This window comes from Populus alba, chromosome 15 (genome assembly GCF_005239225.2).
Source record: "Populus alba chromosome 15, ASM523922v2, whole genome shotgun sequence".
Taxonomy (NCBI): Eukaryota; Viridiplantae; Streptophyta; class Magnoliopsida; order Malpighiales; family Salicaceae; genus Populus; species Populus alba.
The window spans coordinates 8,506,026-8,525,222 of NC_133298.1; the positions used below are offsets into that span (position 1 = coordinate 8,506,026).

Sequence of the window (19,197 nt, forward strand, 5' to 3'; positions counted from 1 at the left end):
ATTCAAATTCAAAATACTTTTCACTTAGAAATACATTAAAATAAATTATTTTTATTTTTAAAAATTTATTTTTGATATCAAAACACCCAAACAATCTAAAAACATTAAAAAAAATCATTTCAAGTAAATAAAATTTCAAAATTTTTAAGAACCGGCCAAACACACCCATTGTCCCGATGATAATTACCATGCTAACAAGATCGATATAACAGCCCAAAGATTAATTCGATAGGTTTTTCCATCCAATTAATAAGTAAGATGCAACTTGTGTTTCAAGTTTGAGGCCACAATTTGGTTGAAGAATCAGCCAGCCAAGCATTTATTAGGTTAATCACTGTGCTTACTCGATATCCCTCCTTGTTTTGCCTTTGTTGGCAATCGATTAGCAAGTTCAGCTTTGTCTGGCTACAATCCCATTGATCTGCTCGCTCCCATGTTAGTAGTTTCTACTTTCTTTTCCCCCACAAGGTACGAGAGTTAAGAGAGACGGCGGCGAGATGAAATTATACATCCTTAAATTATCTCAAACAAACAAATACTGTTTCAGTATACAAACAAAACGAAAGGGATAAAAAAAAAAAACAGGGAAACAGATATTCCTAACATGTGTATTATTGCAATTCCCCACTCATTTCCACATTTGTAAGAGCAAAAACTACAATGCCTTGTGATTATTATTATTCCTTTTGAAAGCTTTTTAATCGTTTGCTTATGTTCACCAATGACCCCAACATGAACTTCCACCATTTACGCTTCAAATGATGTCTGTAATCAGATATCAACATCCGAACATTCCTTGGCTACTCTACAAGCAGATATTTTGCCAGCTATTTTCCGGAGTGACTGCCTGCCCAGTTGGTTGAGATACTCAGTAATGCTGAAGGGAATAATATGTTAATTATTGTTGTGGGAAAAGCTCGAGGAACTTTTACCTTGTGATGATACACAAGAATATCCTACTGGCTACTGATTAATTTTTATTAAAATTTTACCGACAACGAGATTTAAGAGATGACTCCCAAAGCACCACATACCAGTCTCGTCTTCACTTGCATCTACTAACTACTGAGTAATCCTACATTAGACTTCAAAAAATGCCTGCTCATAACAAAATAATCTAAGTGACATATGGTCCTTGTTGAAACAACCAAATGCAGTAAATGAGAGTTTCATGACTGAGTAGAATGCAACAAAATAGTTCCATTCTAGATTTTCTTCAAGAAGAAAACAAGTAAAATAACCGCAAACTATACTTTGTCTACAGAAGTCGTGAGAAAGCATTCAAACCTTGAAAGGGCTATCATGACGAAGGAAACCCACACTAAACCCCTGCTGCTGCTTTAACATCGTGATCTGCCTTCCCCTGATGGTGTGTACACGGCCAATTAACAACAATTAAATACAAAAACAAGATATTAAAAATCACATAAATCAAAGTTAAACTGATCAGAGGCATAAAATAATCAGGTACTAGTGAATATAGGCTCAGCTCTTCATGAAAGAACTCGATTACTGGTTTATGCCAGAGATGTTACAAACATAACTGGTTTTACAGAAAGTGGGCAGCTACAAAAATTTGACCAAGAACTGTAAAATGTGTTCTGGACACAGCATTGTTAGTTTATTAGGCTGTTTCAAACATTGTTACCAAGATTGAAAGCATATTACTGATATAAAAGGTCTTTGCTTTCAACAAACCTCAGCTGGAGGATGCTCTCGAATCTTTCTAGTAGGAGTCCTCATTGTAACAAATTCCTCAGCTGCTGTTGGGTGAATACCCACTGTGGAATCAAAGTCTGCCTTGGTCAAGCCAGCTTTGATTGCAACTGCAAATCCCTGCAAGTTTAAGGATTCGAGAACCATAGGAGTTATGGAACTTGTAAATCAACTTCACTAAAAACAGAACCACTAGTTAGGGCCAAGAAAAACACCTGCACGATTTCAGGTGAATCTTCTCCACACATGTTCAAGCCAAGAACTTTGTTTGTCTTAGCACAGACTATTAGTTTCATGAAGACCCGATCTGGAAGCCCTGAGAGAGTTGCCTTCAAAGGCCTGAAATTAGCTGTGAAGACATCAATATCGCCGTACTCCTTTTTAGCCTGCAATAATTCTTTCAAGAAATCAATCTTAGCTATTACAAGTAAAGTAGGAAAAATTATTAAGAAAGGAAGTACCATGTATTTCAGCCATTTGCACTTCAATTACAGAAATCCACAGTTTTGCACTCAAGATGACTCTCAATCACAAAAATACCACTAGCAGCAGCAAGAGGTTTAATATCATTAGCTGGGTGAAGAGGTGGCAAGCCTGTTAAACATCTAAACCTTTGCTTCGTTGAACCTCTTTGTGCCACCCAGACCCAAAACTAACGGAATAAAGGCACTTGATAAATGCTAACAAACTAACCACTTGAAACTTGAGTGCAAAAACCATAGCACCTGTCATTGAGGTGCAAATAGCTGAAACCACAAGACTCCTTTTTACACTTCTACCCAATAAAACAACCATCACCTGTTCTTCCGTAAGACCAACTTGTCCAATTGGAGGCTGAGAAAACACAGCAGATGGAACAGCTCTATTCAAAAAAAAAAAAAAAAAGTCATGAGCTTGTCCTCATAGCTATAAAGTATCTAAGTAACCCTTTATTCACTATATCCTAAACCTGCCTGGGCAAGGAGGGAGTCAGCCAAATTTGTCCACCCGTGACATACACAAAGAATGTGCATGCATAGATTTCTCAAGTATAAGCAATTGTTGCCATGTTAATAGCTTGGAAGGTTTAGCTTTTAGTCCACTCAAAATGTTACCACAAGTACCAGTGAAATTAAACTTATAAAGATGATCATTTCTCAAATAATATTCTATTCAGAATTGCAAAACCATCAATTGGTGAATGCATACATTTTTCAAGCATAAGCAATTGTTTCCATGTTAATAACTTGGAAGTTTAACATTTAATCCAGCCAAAAACTTATCACAAGCACCAGTGAGTATAAGCTTATAGAACTGATCATTTATGAAATCAGATTGTACCCAGAAGTAGAAAAACAGCAATTGCACTACTGGTACTGGTACCTATAATCAGGTTTTGTTGGCTCATTCTGAAAGAGAGTTTTTGCCAATGCCCCACCTTCCATCAAAGCAACAGGAGTCAAATTTATCCTATCTGTAACATCTCCCACTGCCCAAATGGAAGGAACCGAGGTGCATGAGTATTCATCAACCTGAGAAAATGAGAAATTATTGAAGGAAAAATGAAACGAAATCAAGCAAAAAAAGGTCTGAAACTTTCAGTGTACTACCTCAATTGCTCCATTGTTGGTCATTTTTACCCCCACACTCTCCAGTCCCAAGTTCTGCAATCACAACAAGTGGGCATTACATCTATCCATCCCTTCAATGTCAAGCACAGAAATAAAGTTGTTTGAGGATGAATCATCAAGTGTCTTTACTCAAAGGAGAGTTATATTTTTCACGATCAAAGACACCCTAAGAATTCTTCACAGATGGAGTGGTTTGAAGTTTGAATTTTTCTGTCAGAGTGGATGTATAGTTGGAGTCGCATCAATGCCAAGTTTTAACTAGTAGCCTTGAGACAACTAAAATTGGCTAGAGGGAAGCAACCACAGAAATGAAATTTCAAACCTTTGTATTAGGCCGACGTCCAGTGGCAAACATGACATGTGAGAAGCCTTCAACTGTTCCTTTGTTGGTCTTCAGTGACAATGAACCATCAGCTGACTTAATAATAGCCTGAGGTGACTCCTCTGTATGGAACTCAATTCCTCTTAGAGACATCTGTTCTGCAACAAAATCTCTGATCTACAGGAACATACAAAGACCGATTAATTGTGAGGCAAATGCAAGCATGTATCCAGTAAGCAACTAGAATTACTAACAATTCATCACCTCTTCATCAAATCCCCTTAATACTTTTTTCTGCCTTATGAATACATGAACATCACTCTTCAAGCCATTGAAAATTCCAGCAAATTCTAACGCAATATACCCTCCACCAACTATGGCGATTTTCTCTGGCTTAGATGGCAAATCAAGTGCAGCATCAGAATCAATCGCGTATTCACTCCCAGGAATGTCAGGAATGAACGGGCGTCCTCCAACAGAAATAAGTATGTGCCGTGCAGAGTAGATTTTTCCATCAACATCAACTGTGTGTGGATCGACAATCTACAACATTAACTCAACAATTGAAAAAACATTAATAGCCTGTTTGGAACCAATTCTACACTAAAATTGATTTCAACTATTTGAGTAGATTGAATTTATTTGATTTGCTAATTGAATTCTTTGGTTTGGAATAAGTTTTAAAATTGTGAAATTCATTAGACTTGAATTAGTGAAAATACATCATTTACCCAAGTTGCCCTAGTCCCTAAAAAACCTACTCAATCATATGTGAAGGGGGCGTTAGTGGAATTAATTTAAGTGGGTCAATTATGAAGCAAATCCACAAAAATCTGTAATTTTAATTGGTTGTAGAATTCGTTTATGTTGCTTAAAGCTTTCCAAACACTAGAATTGGATAAATGGTGTCGATTATTTCATTTCTACTCAAATCTTACTTCCAAACAGCATGTAAAGCACAACAACACAAACTTGTACGGATTCAAAGCATCAGTTTACCTTCCCGCGGCCTTCAATTAAAGTGACACCAGCGTTATTGAGAATGTTCTTATAAATACTGGTCAGGCGCTGCAACTCAGCATTTTTGTTAGCCATCAAAGTATTCCAATCATGAAGTGGTTCGTTGTCATACTTCCATCCAAAACCCCGACTCTCATCAAATTCATGAGCATATTTCGACGCATAAACAAGCAGTTTCTTCGGTACACATCCACGTAGCACACACCTACATTATATATATTAAAAATTAAAAAATATAACATAATTCGACTGAATTCTTATTTTCTTCTGTTCAATTAAAGCTGGCAAATCAAGTTCTCAGCCACGTGTCCCTACTTACGTGCCGCCTACGCCACCGGTTGTCTCCGAAGAGATAGTTGAGAACGGAAGCTCACACACGGCAACAGAAGCGCCGAAATTGGCTGCGAAGCGAGAAGCGCGGACGCCCCCACTTCCAGCACCGATAGTGAAGAGGTCGAAGTCATAGTGGCGGGAAGGTTCAGCGCCGTTTTCTGCCTCCGCACGAGTAGTGAGATGACGGCGGTGGTGGTGAGAGAGAGGGCGGCGGGAGGAGAGGGAGGTGGTGGTGGTGGTTAGGGTTTTGGGGAGAGGGAGGAAGGAGGAGGAGGGCGAGAGAGGGAAGGAAAGGGGGAGTTTTCTGTAGAGGGATTGGAGGGATGGGGAGGCGAGCTTTGGTGTTGTTAGAGAAGAGGCTGCCGCTGCCGCCATTTGGGTGTTAGCGTTGTCCTTGCTGCTTTTTTATTTTATTTTTTTTCTGGGTTATGTGGTGTTGAGGTGGAGAAGTAGAAAAAGTATAATACATATATTCCTTCATGAGGTGAGGTCGACATTTTTGCTTTTGTTTTTGTGATTATTATATAATAAAAAAATATATATAAAAACAAAACAATAAATTTATTTTATATGAATTTGATTATTTTTAAAAAGTTACTCAAAATCCAACCAGTTAAATTATATCTAAACTTTTAATTAAATTTTAAATAATTAAAATTTAAATTTATAATTGACCAGATTAAATCTAGATAATTTGTTGAATCAACTTGAAATCCAGGTAATCCGACATAATTAAGATGAGACACAAGGTTTTTTATATTTTTCTAATAAATCTAAAATTTTATAAAATTAATTTATAAATATTTGATTTAATATTTTTTTTATAACTTATATTCTTATGAAATGTTTTTTTCATTTTGCCATGTAGAATAACATTGTTTATGCTTCCTCAATCCTAAGAGAAGAGCGTGCAGACAGCCAATACCCTTGCATGTGCCACGCCATTTGCTTAAATAACATTAACAACTTTTATTGTATTTTTTCAAATTAAAATATCATCTCTTATTCAGCCCCACTTGAGACAAATTAAAATTTTCATATAAATATTTCTAAGAAAAATTAATAAGCCAAGAAGGTTTGAAATTTTAATCATATTGAGATTTTTTTGAATTAAAAATGAAATCATCTATGAATTACTGTAGACCCCAAGAGCCTCTTTGGAAGTGTAACCACGATTGTTTTTCAAAGTGTTTTTCATGCTAAAATACATCAATATAATATTTTTAAAATAAAAAAATTATTTTTGAAATCAACGCATTAAAATAGTCTATGTGAGAGTGTGGCTACGGTTGTTTTTCAAAGTACTTTTTATACTGAAATGCATTAAAATTATCCAAAATATAAAAAATATATAATTTTTAACAAAAAACTTATTTTTAAAAAAATACGGGTATAACCGTATTTTCAAACGCTTTAGTTTGAATTGTACAAGCAGACAAATAAATTATGTTCATTGAAAAAAAGAGTCATGAATTTATTTAGTATCTTAAAAAATATATATTATTGTTGAATAAATAAATTTGAATTTTAAACAAAAAATAATATAAAAGCAACCTTTTATTTATTATTTTAATGATAGAAGGAAAAGGATGAATGATGGCAGGTTATGCATCCCTATAGGAAACTCGCGCTTGCTTGAGTGGTTTTTTTATTTAGTTTTTTAATAATATTTACTTTTTATAATATTATTTGAATTGAAGGTAAATGCTCGAATACGATTAAATTTATGTTGCCTTATTTTTCATATTATTGTTGTTGGTAGGCCTTTAGAATTTTTTATACATATAAAATAACTAATAATAAACTTTAACTAGAATTGATCGTTATCATTTATTGAATTGTTTGATGAATTTAAACAGCATGTTGATATATTTACCCATCTAAACATGCATATTCAATATAATTATTTATTTATTAAATTTATTTAAACAATAAAATGAAATTTCTCAATGCAATTCAATTTAAATTCTAAATTATTCTCAATTTTTGAAAGTAATAATATAAGTTCAATCATTATTTATTATGTCAATCCAAATACCCAACAAAAGATTGTTTACAAATATACTCACATATTTATTTAATATAATTAAATATTAATAGAAGAATTTTAGCAATCATATCATAAAATGAAATGAAAATTCTTGATACATGTTCAAATTAAATTTTTAATTACTTCTAATTTTTTAAAAAACTAATATTGTTTTCGAAATATATTTTTATTATATTAGACTACTAACCAAGGGTATTAATTTATCATAACAAGAACATACAAAACATAAAATATTATTCAAGGTAAGCATACAGTACATATAATTTTAAATCTATAAACATGCAAAATAAAATTCAAGATAAATATGATTTCAACCTTGAATATAATAAAAAGAATATTAGAATGTACACTAAGCATATATTCAAACTTACAATGTATATAAGATCAAAGTAACTAGCATGCATATTAATAATAAAAATAGCAATTTTTAAATTAAAACAAAGAAAAACACTTACTTGTTAAAGCACTTTAAAGAAAAGAAACTTTTGTTGTTATCAATAATGAATAATTTGTTCTTAATACTTTATTGCTCTTTACTTGTATAATTAAAATGTTTGCAATATGCCTGTCAATATTTTAACATTATCACCTTAGTTTATATGCACTTATAAACAAAGTTTTTGAAATAAAATAAAAGAAATCAAATATTTCTCAACAAAGTATTAACCTAAGCTCTATATTTAGAAGAAAAAATCAGAGCATAAAATAGAATGAAAATATTAAGAAGGAGATGAGAAATGGTGAAAAACTCTTAAAAAAAAAAACAAGTTATAAATTCTTCTTTCAGCTTATTTTTATAGCGAATTTAGAAAGTTAAAAAATTGAAGAATTAATTATTATCATTATCAATTTTTTATTAGCCATCATAAATCAAAAATTAAATCTTAAAAAATTAAGGGTTATTTGAGTAGGAAAACCAAGAGTTCTTTGAAATTAATTTCTCATTTACCTGTAATTTATTTAAATTATATTAACTAAACAAATTTTCAACAAATATACATTACATCACTAGATTTTATTATTCTGTTTTACAAAGGGTTCAATTAAAAACTAGTAAGCGTGTAAATGATACATAATTAAGCCTTATAGCATCATAAATTTTTAAACAACTTAAACAGACTTTGATGTAAGTTGATATTCATTCATTAGTTGACATTGATCGAGATGAATTAGAGAATATATGAAACAAAATTTAACTATTATATTATCCTAGATTTTTAAATAATTCAAGGGGTTTTGATAAGTATTAATCTAACATAAAGATAATTTCCTTACTTTTTTCTAGTTTTACTTCTTAAAAAAAATTAAAATACCATAAAATGAAATTTTGCAATACAAACTTTCAATTCATTGAAAATATATATACACACACACATAAGAAATTATAAATAAATCTAAAAGGTGCGAGGAATTCATTGTGTAAAATGCACTATGGATCCCCTCACAAGGCATTGTGCATTTCTCTCTCTTTTTATTTTTTTGGCCCTTATTGGACTGAAATTTGAACCAATTTGTTGTAGAATGGTGGGATTGAAAGTTGAGGGACGAAAATGAAAAACAAAAAAGGAGTGGATGGCTTTGACAAGGTTTGGGTGAAATATTTATTATAGTCCCTAAACTTCCTAAATTATAAATATTAGTTCCCTTTAATTTTCAAAATTTAAGGGCAAAATAAATGTTGTTCCAAACTTTATTTTCCTTATTTTTTTTCCCTTGATTTGAAAGAGATGAGAGAAAATAGCTAGAATTTGGCACTAGGAGAGAAGATTTTTGTTAGCATTGATCTCACCCATAAAACAGTCGATATTGGTGTCAAACTATTCTATTTGATGAGGGGAGTTCATATTAGATTTTTTTTAGCTTCAAATTGCCTAGAAAAACATATATGTCGGTAAGATTTTTTGTTTTTGGTTAATTTCAGGTTTTGAAACTGCTTTTTGGGTTTTTTGAGGTCATAAATGGGTTTATCAAGTTTTCTAAGATGTTTTCTAGGTGTTTTGGGCAAAATAAATTTTAAGTTGAAAAAACTTCTACAATGATTTCACTTTAGTGCCAAATCAGGAGGATATAAAATGTTATAAAGTTATTAAAGTTTCGAATGTAAAGTGTACTTTTTCAAAATACGGAGGAAAAACGAAAATTCAACTACCTATAAAGGGGTAGATGTAATTTTCCCAAATTAAAAACAAAATTATTAAAAATAAAGTAAAAATATATAATAGTATTTAAGAATCATGTTCAGACTAAATAGCAAGTGAATCTAATAAAACATTTTGGAGTGTCACAAAAAAACCCAAAGAAAAAAAAGGAAAAAAAAATAAAAAGATAGAAAGACCTAGGCCCAATGCTTAGCCGACGCCTATATAACAACAACGCACGAGCAGGCTTGAAGGCTATGTCTACATGCCTAGCCCTTCTTTAATTATTGTATTAAAGAGAGGACGACATGTCATTTATATATTTGTTTGAAAAATAAATGTATCATCTATCACAATTCTAAAAAATTTGGCGTCATTTAGTACTTGAACTTGCAACTTCGAGGTTATCTTGTGCACTAACCAATTCAACTACGACGCAAAATTGTTATAACACAATTAAAAATATATAATAAGGTGCTTACTATTTATATGAACAATAAAAAACCATAAAAAATCTCATTTCTTTTAAAGTGTTTATATAATTAACATAGTTGTTAGCACATTATTGTGGAAAACTTTTTGAAATCTATGTTTTACTTAATCAGGCAATAATAAAAAATGGCATTCACATAAAAAATAATGAAGAAAATTATGAAGAAAAAATATATTTTTTTAATCAAAATTGAGTTTTCCAATTTGTGTAATTTTTATTTTGATAATAAAATGATTTTCTTATTAGCAACATATTTTATTGAATAAAAGTAATAACAATAAGAAAAACATATTCATAAAAACTATAACTATTTGAACTAAAATAGAAAAAATATATTTTTAATAGAAAATATAATTTCTTATTCATGTATTTATTTATTTTTATTTCCCATTAAAATATGCTTTTTTTCTTGTGAGAAGCATTTGTTTTTAAGTAAAAATTTATTATGATTATGAAAATAAGTTTTAATTAAAAACTTAAAAAATCATGAATCGATCATTTTTACACACATGTATGAAAAAAAATATAAGAATAATAAATTTTAATATATATATCAACAATTAAAAATAGATATTTTATTACCACTCAACAAGCTAATGGCCCGACTGGGCTAAGTCGGATGCACGAGTGAAGCAATTTCTCGCGTGCATGAACTGGATGAATGTAATTAAATTACCTTTACACAGTTCTTGTAATCAAACCAATTTGAACAATTTCAAAGAATACAAAGAGATGAAGAGAGGGCGTACCTGCTTCTTGAGATGGCAAAGATGGCTGCAACGCTGTGGTGCTTCTCGCCTGCTTGAGACCTTTCCTTCTGCTTTTCCTTTTGCTCATGTGCCCACGATTTGCTTTCGTTTTCCAGCAGATTTTGAGATGATGAAGGAACCGAGAATGAAGATGCCGGCTTTTGTGGATATTGACTTTTGGGTCTTTTTTTTTCTTGTTTTTGCAGGGATAAAAGCAATGGCAGGGACAATCCTTGTCTGTGTGTATGCTCTTTTTTTCTCCCCTGCTCTGTGTGTATTGCTTGTTGTGTGATTCATTTCCAAGTTATTTTGTTTATTGTGTGCTATTAAATAACCATGGTTGGAATGAGTAACAGAGCATAAAGTGTTCAGTTTATAGTTGATGAAGAGATTCCTCATTGGGAGAGAAATGTTCAGTAGATGGTGATAAAAGACATGCAAAGACAAATTACAAAATTAACTCATTAACATAATAAACATGTGAGGCAATTAGAAGAATTATTTCGTCGATTAGCGGAGATGAAGAAGAGAATATTGGAGGATCGTGAGAGGAGTGAACATGAATCAATGACCAGTTTTGAGAACCTATTTCAAATGCATAAGTAGATGATGTAGTTTCTTGATCGAGATGAGTATTGTGGAGATTTTAGTGGTTTGTTTGTATTAAGATAAATGTTGATTGATATTACCCCACCGATTTATGATTTTTATTTTGATGATAATATTGTTGATGATTATATAAAAATAATCACAGTTATAATAATAGTGATGATACCATTGATGGTGTTTTTATTGATAAGTTAAAAGTTGAGTGCAAAAGGAAAAAAAAACATGAAAGATGCCCAATTAAAAAAAATTATTGATTTAAATCATGTCGATCCTTTTGATTACAAGTTTAATGTTATCATAAAATAGATATATTTGAGGTTTATATAGATACAACACATATTCATGAAATAAGTTTGAGGTTTGCAGCTTATTACTTTTAAAGTTATTGAAAGAGAAATAATCTTTTGATTGTTGTTTCTTGTATAAATGTTAAGATAAAAAGACTAGAGTTGATGTTTGAAATTATTATATATTTGAAGAGAAGAAAAAAAAAAGGTATAAGAGTTTTGACTAGACATCCATGTGATCAAAACAAGAGCACCTTGCACTCAAAGAAGAGTTCTTTTCAACATAAAAAGACTAATCGATAAGATTTTTTTTTAATATATAGTTTTATGAAATTAAGCATAATTTTTTATCCAACAATTATGTTTGACTAAAATTTTTTAAGGAGATTTTAGAAGACTTGTTTCAAATAGAGTTAAAATTTTATAGGATTCATATATTATAAAGGTTTTCTGATAATTCTCAGAAGTTACTATTCAAGAGTTGCTATATTTTATAGTTGATTTAATATTATTCTTTCTATTTAGTTTGAAAATATTTAATTATTTTTTCAAATTTATTTAAATTTAATACTTATCTTATATTTTTAGGCTTTTTTTATTAGTTATATAAGTTTTTAAGTTTATTTAAGGGGTTATAAACTTTTTAGATAAGCAGATTATTTAGAAAAAAAAATCTATTAATAAAACTTTAAAATAGATTTTCCATGTGGTTTTTCTTAGGCATAATTATGTATTTTTGTGCTTGCTATTTTTTCTATGCTATATTCATCTACGTTATTATTGAAATCCTAAAAATATGATTTTCAACTTTTTTTTACAGGAAAATACCATTTTAACTTTAATTTTTGTTTTTTTTTTCCCAACAAATTATGAAGCTTAAAATATTTCAACATAAAAAAGAATATTTTTATTATTATTAATATTTAGCACCAAGGACCAATAAAAGAGACATTCATTTCCCTCTCTATTTATTTTATTTTCTATGTAATGCAATTATCTTTAAAAATTAAAATACATATAATAAAATATTATTTATTATGTAAATTAGTAAATGATTAAAAAATATGAGGTAAATTCATTAATTACGTGGATACAAAATTTGTTTTATCTTTTCAGAACTCAATCAAATACTCCATGATTATGATATTTACAATAATAATATAAAAAATATCTTCAGAAATCAAGTTAAATTTCAATAGATTAAAAATACTCTGTTTCCCTTTGGAGGAAATGCTAACATGGCACGAAATCATTGGCTATTCAACACCAGATGACGTGGCAACTGCCGAGCAAACCTATAGATACTTCAACCTGAAAAAAAAAAACACCCCTTCGTTTCTCTCGGCATCAAAATCGAAATGCAGAAATACAGACTCACTCTCTCTCTCCTAATTTTCTCTCTCCTCTCCCCCCCTCTCCTCGCCGGCCCATTCGTTCTCATCCTCTCACAAGACGACCTTAAAGACATCCCTTCCTCCGCCACCACCACAGATGCGGACCCCGCTGAGTCACTGCCCGACTGGGACGAGTTCGGCGACTCTGACTCCAAACCCGAACACGAACTCGAACCTGGCTCCTGGCGCCCGATCTTTGAACCCGACGCCGTCAATTCCTCCACTTCCGAATCGAAACTCGATACGGAGATGGAGCAGTATTACTCCGCCGTGGAGAAGATGTTGTCGGCGGTGAGTGACGGCGAGGTTGGAGTTATGGAGGAATCAGTGGCGGAAATTGAGGAATTGGCGAGTGTGAAGGGGAATTCGCATGCCCAATCGGTTTTAGGGTTTTTGTATGGGTTAGGGCAAATTAAAGAGAGGAATAAAGCTAAGGCTTTTTTGTATCATAATTTCGCGGCCAAGGGAGGCAATTTGCATTCTAAACTGGCTATTGCCTACACTCATTACCGGCAGCACGTGAGTTGTTTTAATATTTTTTTTATTTGATGTACTTTTTAATTGTTGTTTTGATAATGTTTTGATGTTATTTTTTGGTTTTCAGATGTATGAAAAGGCAGTTAAATTATATGCGGAATTAGCAGAAGTAGCAGTAAATAGTTTTTTGATTTCAAAGTATTCTCCTGTGATTGAACCAGTTAGGATACATAATGGGGCTGAGGAGAATAAGGAGGCCTTGAGGAAATCACGAGGGGAGGATGATGACGTGTTCCAGATTTTGGAATATCAAGCTCAAAAAGGGAATGCAGGTGCTATGTATAAAATTGGGTATTTTTACTACTTTGGATTAAGAGGATTGAGGCGTGATCATGCTAAAGCATTGGCATGGTTTTCAAAGGCTGTGGAGAAAGGGGAACCTAGATCAATGGAACTTCTTGGTGAAATATATGCGCGGGGAGCTGGAGTTGAGAGGAATTATACTAAAGCGCTTGAATGGCTTACACTTGCAGCAAATCAGCAGCTTTATTCGGCTTATAATGGCATGGGGTATTTGTATGTCAAGGGCTATGGAGTGGAAAAGAAGAACTACACTAAAGTAAGTTAATTTTGTCTTCGTTGTCATCATATTGGCTGAATTTGGCGTTTCTTGTTTCTGTTTTGTGAATTAAAGACTGGATTGCTTGCTTACCTGTTATGGTCTACTTACGTGGCATGTGCTGTTTTCTCTTTGATATGATAATTGCCTCATCAGATTGAGATTGCTAGGGAGGCCTGGTTTGTAGTTTCTAATCAAGCTGTGAATTTATCCCTGATTATAGTGCATAAATTTGTTTCGATATGATCATTGCCTAATCAGATTGAGATTGCTAGGGAGGCCTGGTTTGTAGTTTCTAATCAAGCTGTGAATTTATCCCTGATTATATTGCATAAATTTGTTTTAAATCCTCTGTGTTATTTGTGTAGCTTGGCTTCCTTTGCTATCTAAATACTAGTGTTAAGATTTAGTTGATTGGATGCTCTGTACTGGTTATCCAATTACATCAAGAGTTTCAGGTTAGGTTCCTGTTGTGGTTTTAGCTGTTTCATACATGAGAACTTTTGTACCTATAATGTCTATTGTTACATGCAATGGTAAAAGTCTCAACTTTGCAACCACAAGGGTGCAAGTTGAGTTTTGGGAGTCGTGACTTCAGGAAAAAATACAGGATCTGACCTTGATTAAGTGATGGCCTTTGAACATTCTGTATCAATGCAATGTATGCACATCTCAAATCTCTCAAAATTTATCTTCTTTGTATTTGCCTGCATGTTGTCGTGTTCTTTTATTGCATAGTTTTAGAATATGCGTCAAAGCTATTCCTTTTTTTTTTTACAGGCAAAAGAATATTTTGAGAGGGCTGCTGACAATGAAGATGCTGGTGGGCACTATAACCTTGGAGTAATACATCTTAAAGGGATTGGGGTAAAGAGAGATGTAAAGCTAGCATGCCAATATTTTATAGCAGCTGCTAATGCAGGTCAACCAAAGGCATTTTACCAGCTGGCAAAGATGTTTCATATGGGTGTGGGGCTTAAAAAGAATCTTCCTATGGTAAATTTGGTTTCTTTACCTTTCAATGTTCTTACCCAGGCTCTTTATGACAATATGCATCTCAAACTTTTTATGTGCTCTCTCCTTTTCCTCTTGCTCCCATAACTCCATATCTTGTTATTCAGTTATTTCCCGCTTTTGTCAGATTAGTGAAGGATCAATCAGATTGCCTTAGTGGTTGCTCCCTTATTTTCTCACTGCTTTCAGAATCCTTGCTTCTCCTGGACATTGTCTTTGTTGATAATTTCCAGGTTCATCAGAGCACTTATATTAGGAAAATCTAGTGACATAATACTAAATAAATTCAAAGGAATATCTCTTTTCCAAGCTATTGAGAGTTCCAGGTGGTAATTTGTTAACAGATCAGGTTATTGATCATGTTCCTGACAGATGATCCATAAATCTGTATCGGACCCTTGTTCTGAAGATATTGAGTGTCTAATAAGTTTTAATCAAATGTGTAATCTCTATTGCCAAGGTATTTGGTTTGGGATCTATGGGAACCTAGTAATTTGGATTTCTATCAAGTGAATGAGTTTGGTTTGAACTCTAAATCTTCTAACTAATGTAACTTGGCAAGATCCCAAATACAAATGTAACAGTAGCTCATTGTTTTCTGTTCTTTAAATTATTTTATGTTTCTTGCTTCGTTTAATTAGAGACTAATAATGACAATCATGCCTAGAATATGAATGCTATCCCACCACCACCCTACAATTAAAGTGAGATTTTGAGATTAGATATTTTTGGATCTTTGAGAAACATATATATATATATATGTGTGTGTGTGTGTGTGCGCGCGCGTGTTTGCGCGCGCCTTTTGACCCTGAACTTCTAGTGATTGGTGTATGTTTGCAAACAGTTTTAAAATGTATCAACATCTGTATCCCATTCGTTTACTAGAGAGCTTTACTTTGTTCAGGCTACTGGATTATACAAACTAGTAGCAGAACGAGGCCCATGGAACTCCTTGTCTAGATGGGCATTGGAATCATACCTAAAAGGCAATGTAGGCAAAGCATCCTTGTTGTATTCAAGGATGGCTGAGCTGGGCTATGAGATTGCACAAAGTAATGCTGCATGGATTCTTGATAAATATGCAGAGCATAGCATGTGCGTGGGAGAATCTGGATTTTGTACAGATTCAGAAAGACACCAGCGGGCTCATTCTTTGTGGTGGGAAGCTTCAGAGCAGGGTAATGAACATGCTGCTTTGCTGATTGGTGATGCATATTACTATGGTCGGGTATGTGATGTCTTTCACAATTTTGATGCCTTTTGGTGCTTTTTTGTTCAGTTTCTGAATTGTTTTTTCATGCTATAAATTTCTCAAAACTCTTTTCTCCTTTTTTTAGGGCACTGTGAGGGATTATGAACGAGCGGCAGAGGCTTACATGCGTGCCAAATCTCAATCTAATGCACAAGCTATGTTCAATCTTGGTTACATGCATGAGCATGGTAAAGGACTTCCATTTGACCTTCATCTTGCCAAGCGATACTATGACCAAGCTCTAGAGATCGATTCTGCAGCAAAGTTACCTGTCACACTGGCCCTCACAAGCTTGTGGATAAGAAAGAACTACGCAGACAGTTTCATGGTCAGTTTATTTATCTGCTTTTCATGCTGTCTTCTATAAGCATAGATGTGAAAATTAGATGATGGTGCAAATTAGACATCAGCTTCTATCAATTTATCAGAATTCAACTCTATAAATTGGATAAAAAAATCAATTGATCAGAATCCTTTGTATACATGAGCCGGTCATGTTCCACTATTTCCCTGTTAATTGTGTCACCCAGTGCTTGTTTCGATGTTTCGAGTTTATAACCACTGGAAAGTCTCCGTCCTAACTTGCTAAAACTTCAAAAAGTTGAATAAATATTTAGGACTCAATATGCACTTTATTTTAATTATTCAAATCATGTAGTTTACTGCTTCAAATAGCATGTTTTTTTGTAGCTGATCAGAAGCTTACCGTCCCTTGGGTCTCTGGTGGTTTTCTGTAGCAGAAAATTAGAATGTTGATGCAATTATCATATTATCACAAGGATAGATGCTCTTTTGTTTTCTTCCTCTTAGTTAAATTCCTACAACATCTGGTGAAAACTTTTGCCTGCTGTTGGTGATCCTTCTTGCTAGAAATTGCCTTTTATCTCATGCAAAGTTCACCCCACCAATGCAGTCAGTTTATAATGGGAAAAGTTTTTGCTCTTGGTTTGCTGAGCAATTGGACGAGGGAGAAAATAATTTTTTTTTTATTGTGTCCTGGACAACAGAATCAATCTTTAGTGAGTTTACCGAAAAAATATAATGAGGAGAATAAGAAACTGAAATCTTTTAATTTCCGTTCCATCTAAACTTTGGTGCAAGATCGTTTCTCTCTTGTTTAGTTTCTTTCTTGCAAGTAGTATAGGAAATGATACAAAATATTATTCCTCCTTGTTTTTCCACCAATAAATGTGCTACAATTGAAATTTTGTGGACCTTTAATTTTTAAATATGCTAAAATTGGAACTTTTTTGGACCCTCAATTTCTTGATCTGTTTTAGGGTGCAAGTTCCTTTTGATGAATAATGGCATTCATGTGACTTCCTTTATAGTGCAGTTGATTCTGAGAATCCATGCCCTTCTCTGGGGAGTTAGTTCACCATGGGATTCTGAAGCTAAAATATAATTTTTGGAGGGCTAATAATTAGTTTGGTATTTAGGCTTGAGTTTCAGAATTGTTTTATAATACCATGACTAACAGATCCAGTGATTCTTTGTCTCTGTTTTAGGTACACGTGATTGACTCGTTGCCTGAATTCTATCCAAAAATCGAAGCATGGGTGGAGAATGTTATCCTGGAAGAAGGAAATGCAACAATACTTACTCTATTTGTCTGTCTTCTTACGGTTCTCTATTTTCGTGAAAGGCAACGCAGGAATGCTGGTGTTGCTGCTGGTGAGGTTGGCATACCAGACCAACCTATTGAGCATGCTCCTCCTGCACCCAATTAGTTGGCAGCTCATCATGATCTTCAAAAACACAAGGCTTTGTTAGTGCTCATCTGTGGAAAGGTAAAGTTCATGTTGCAATTGTGCTGTCATCTGGGGAGAGACAAAATTCACATTGCAATGGCATGTACAGGTTTTTAGATCTCTTTCAAAACAGCTGCACTGTTTCTGGTACATTGTACATACAGAGAAGGAAAAGGCAGCCATAAGACATGCTTTTGTCTCACATGTGAAAAGACGATGTATTTAACATAGGATCATCTGATGCCTGTTTCAGGGCGGCGGACAGATATATTGTGCCACTTGTCACATTCGTTTATACAGCAGGTTCGTTCTTTCATTCAAGAATTCTGCTTGTGATGAGCAATGATTTAGGGGTAATTTTGTGCAAATAAAATAGCCGAAGTTGATCGCTGTGTCTTCTTCTCTTGACTGCAAAATGAATATCTAGCTGACTATTTTCACCAATCTCTGGATGCGTTGTGATTTTTTTCCTTTGTTATTGCATCAGTTAGCTTCCTTTGACTGTTCGTACAAGTTTCCTATACTTTTTGGCATCCTCCCAAAAACTTTGTTATCAGTTTGCGTGTCTTGATGTTTATAGAACCATCTAAAGGTTATAATACAAACGAATTTATCCACCGAGAGCTGAGCAGCTTGTCTCCATGGCTTTAAGCACCTCTGACAGTTTTATCTATTCGTTGACAATTCTTGACCGATTGTCCGATATCAATCAAAAACAAGTAAATTAAAGAAAGAATCGCTGCTGCTACATCTTCTTTGAAACCAAGATGATGAGATTAGGTATCATTTCAGTACTATACTAGTTTACGTGCTTGCGCCCCGCTCTCTGGGTGGGGTTAAAAATTTCTTGAACGTGAAAAGAAATGTCTAGGATGAGATTAGGTATCATTTTAGTACTATACTAAGCGAGTTTAACTTTAAATTTTTTTTACTTGATTTATTTTCTAGTTCGGGATTAAATTTATCTTATATAAAAATTATTTTAATGTAATTTAATTGATTTGATGGGTTCAAAAACAATTTGAATGACTGGTGAAAAACATGGTTTAACTTTAAAAAAAAATTAAGATGACATTTTTATTTTAATATTAAGACAATTATATATTGGATTTACTTAAGTTTTGTAACGTAACCCATCAAACACACTAGCAACACATGCACATCCTTTTTATATGACAAAAATCTCGACTCGACCAATGATGTAACACGAGCCAAGTATCTTACCTATTTGTGATGAAGGAAAATAAGTGGAAATCTGGATTTTTATGGCTGGGCATTATTGCTATTTTAACTAATCATGGTTGTTAAAACTAGATTCTAATTTCAAATTGAAAAACCTATTTTAGAGATCCTGAACCTTGAG

The 19,197-nt window shown here is 33.0% G+C and overlaps 2 protein-coding genes across 9 annotated transcripts; one reads left to right on the forward strand and one right to left on the reverse strand.

The window, feature by feature from the left end:
- Window positions 1-202: 202 nt before the first annotated feature.
- LOC118051005 (glutathione reductase, chloroplastic) lies at window positions 203-5,458 on the reverse strand. Of its 7 annotated transcripts, none has more exons than XR_004687969.2 (12): window positions 4,988-5,458; window positions 4,648-4,873; window positions 3,913-4,191; window positions 3,649-3,825; window positions 3,306-3,359; window positions 3,079-3,227; window positions 2,515-2,578; window positions 1,932-2,102; window positions 1,699-1,836; window positions 1,288-1,363; window positions 1,035-1,098; window positions 587-843 (listed from the first exon to the last, which is right to left on the reverse strand). XR_004687969.2 is itself a non-coding variant. In XM_035061507.2 (11 exons), the coding sequence occupies exons 1-10, from the start codon at window positions 5,374-5,376 to the stop codon at window positions 1,322-1,324; spliced, it is 1,689 nt and encodes a 562-aa protein (XP_034917398.1). In that variant the 5' UTR covers window positions 5,377-5,458; the 3' UTR covers window positions 203-512; window positions 1,288-1,321. The 7 variants fall into 7 exon arrangements, 4 of the variants coding, with proteins under 4 accessions (XP_034917398.1, XP_034917397.1, XP_034917396.1 ...); XR_004687967.2 differs by having other exon boundaries at window positions 587-847; XR_004687968.2 differs by having other exon boundaries at window positions 587-877.
- A 7,183-nt stretch (window positions 5,459-12,641) lies between these two features.
- Window positions 12,642-18,278, forward strand: LOC118051006 (ERAD-associated E3 ubiquitin-protein ligase component HRD3A). 2 transcript variants are annotated; one of them, XR_004687971.2, is made up of 7 exons: window positions 12,642-13,240; window positions 13,326-13,817; window positions 14,598-14,813; window positions 15,736-16,059; window positions 16,169-16,411; window positions 17,592-17,873; window positions 18,088-18,278. XR_004687971.2 is itself a non-coding variant. In XM_035061508.2 (6 exons), exons 1-6 carry the CDS (start codon window positions 12,686-12,688, stop codon window positions 17,811-17,813), a joined length of 2,052 nt encoding a protein of 683 aa, XP_034917399.1. In that variant the 5' UTR covers window positions 12,642-12,685; the 3' UTR covers window positions 17,814-18,278. The 2 variants fall into 2 exon arrangements, 1 of the variants encoding a protein (XP_034917399.1); XM_035061508.2 differs by having other exon boundaries at window positions 17,592-18,278.
- Window positions 18,279-19,197: the final 919 nt, after the last annotated feature.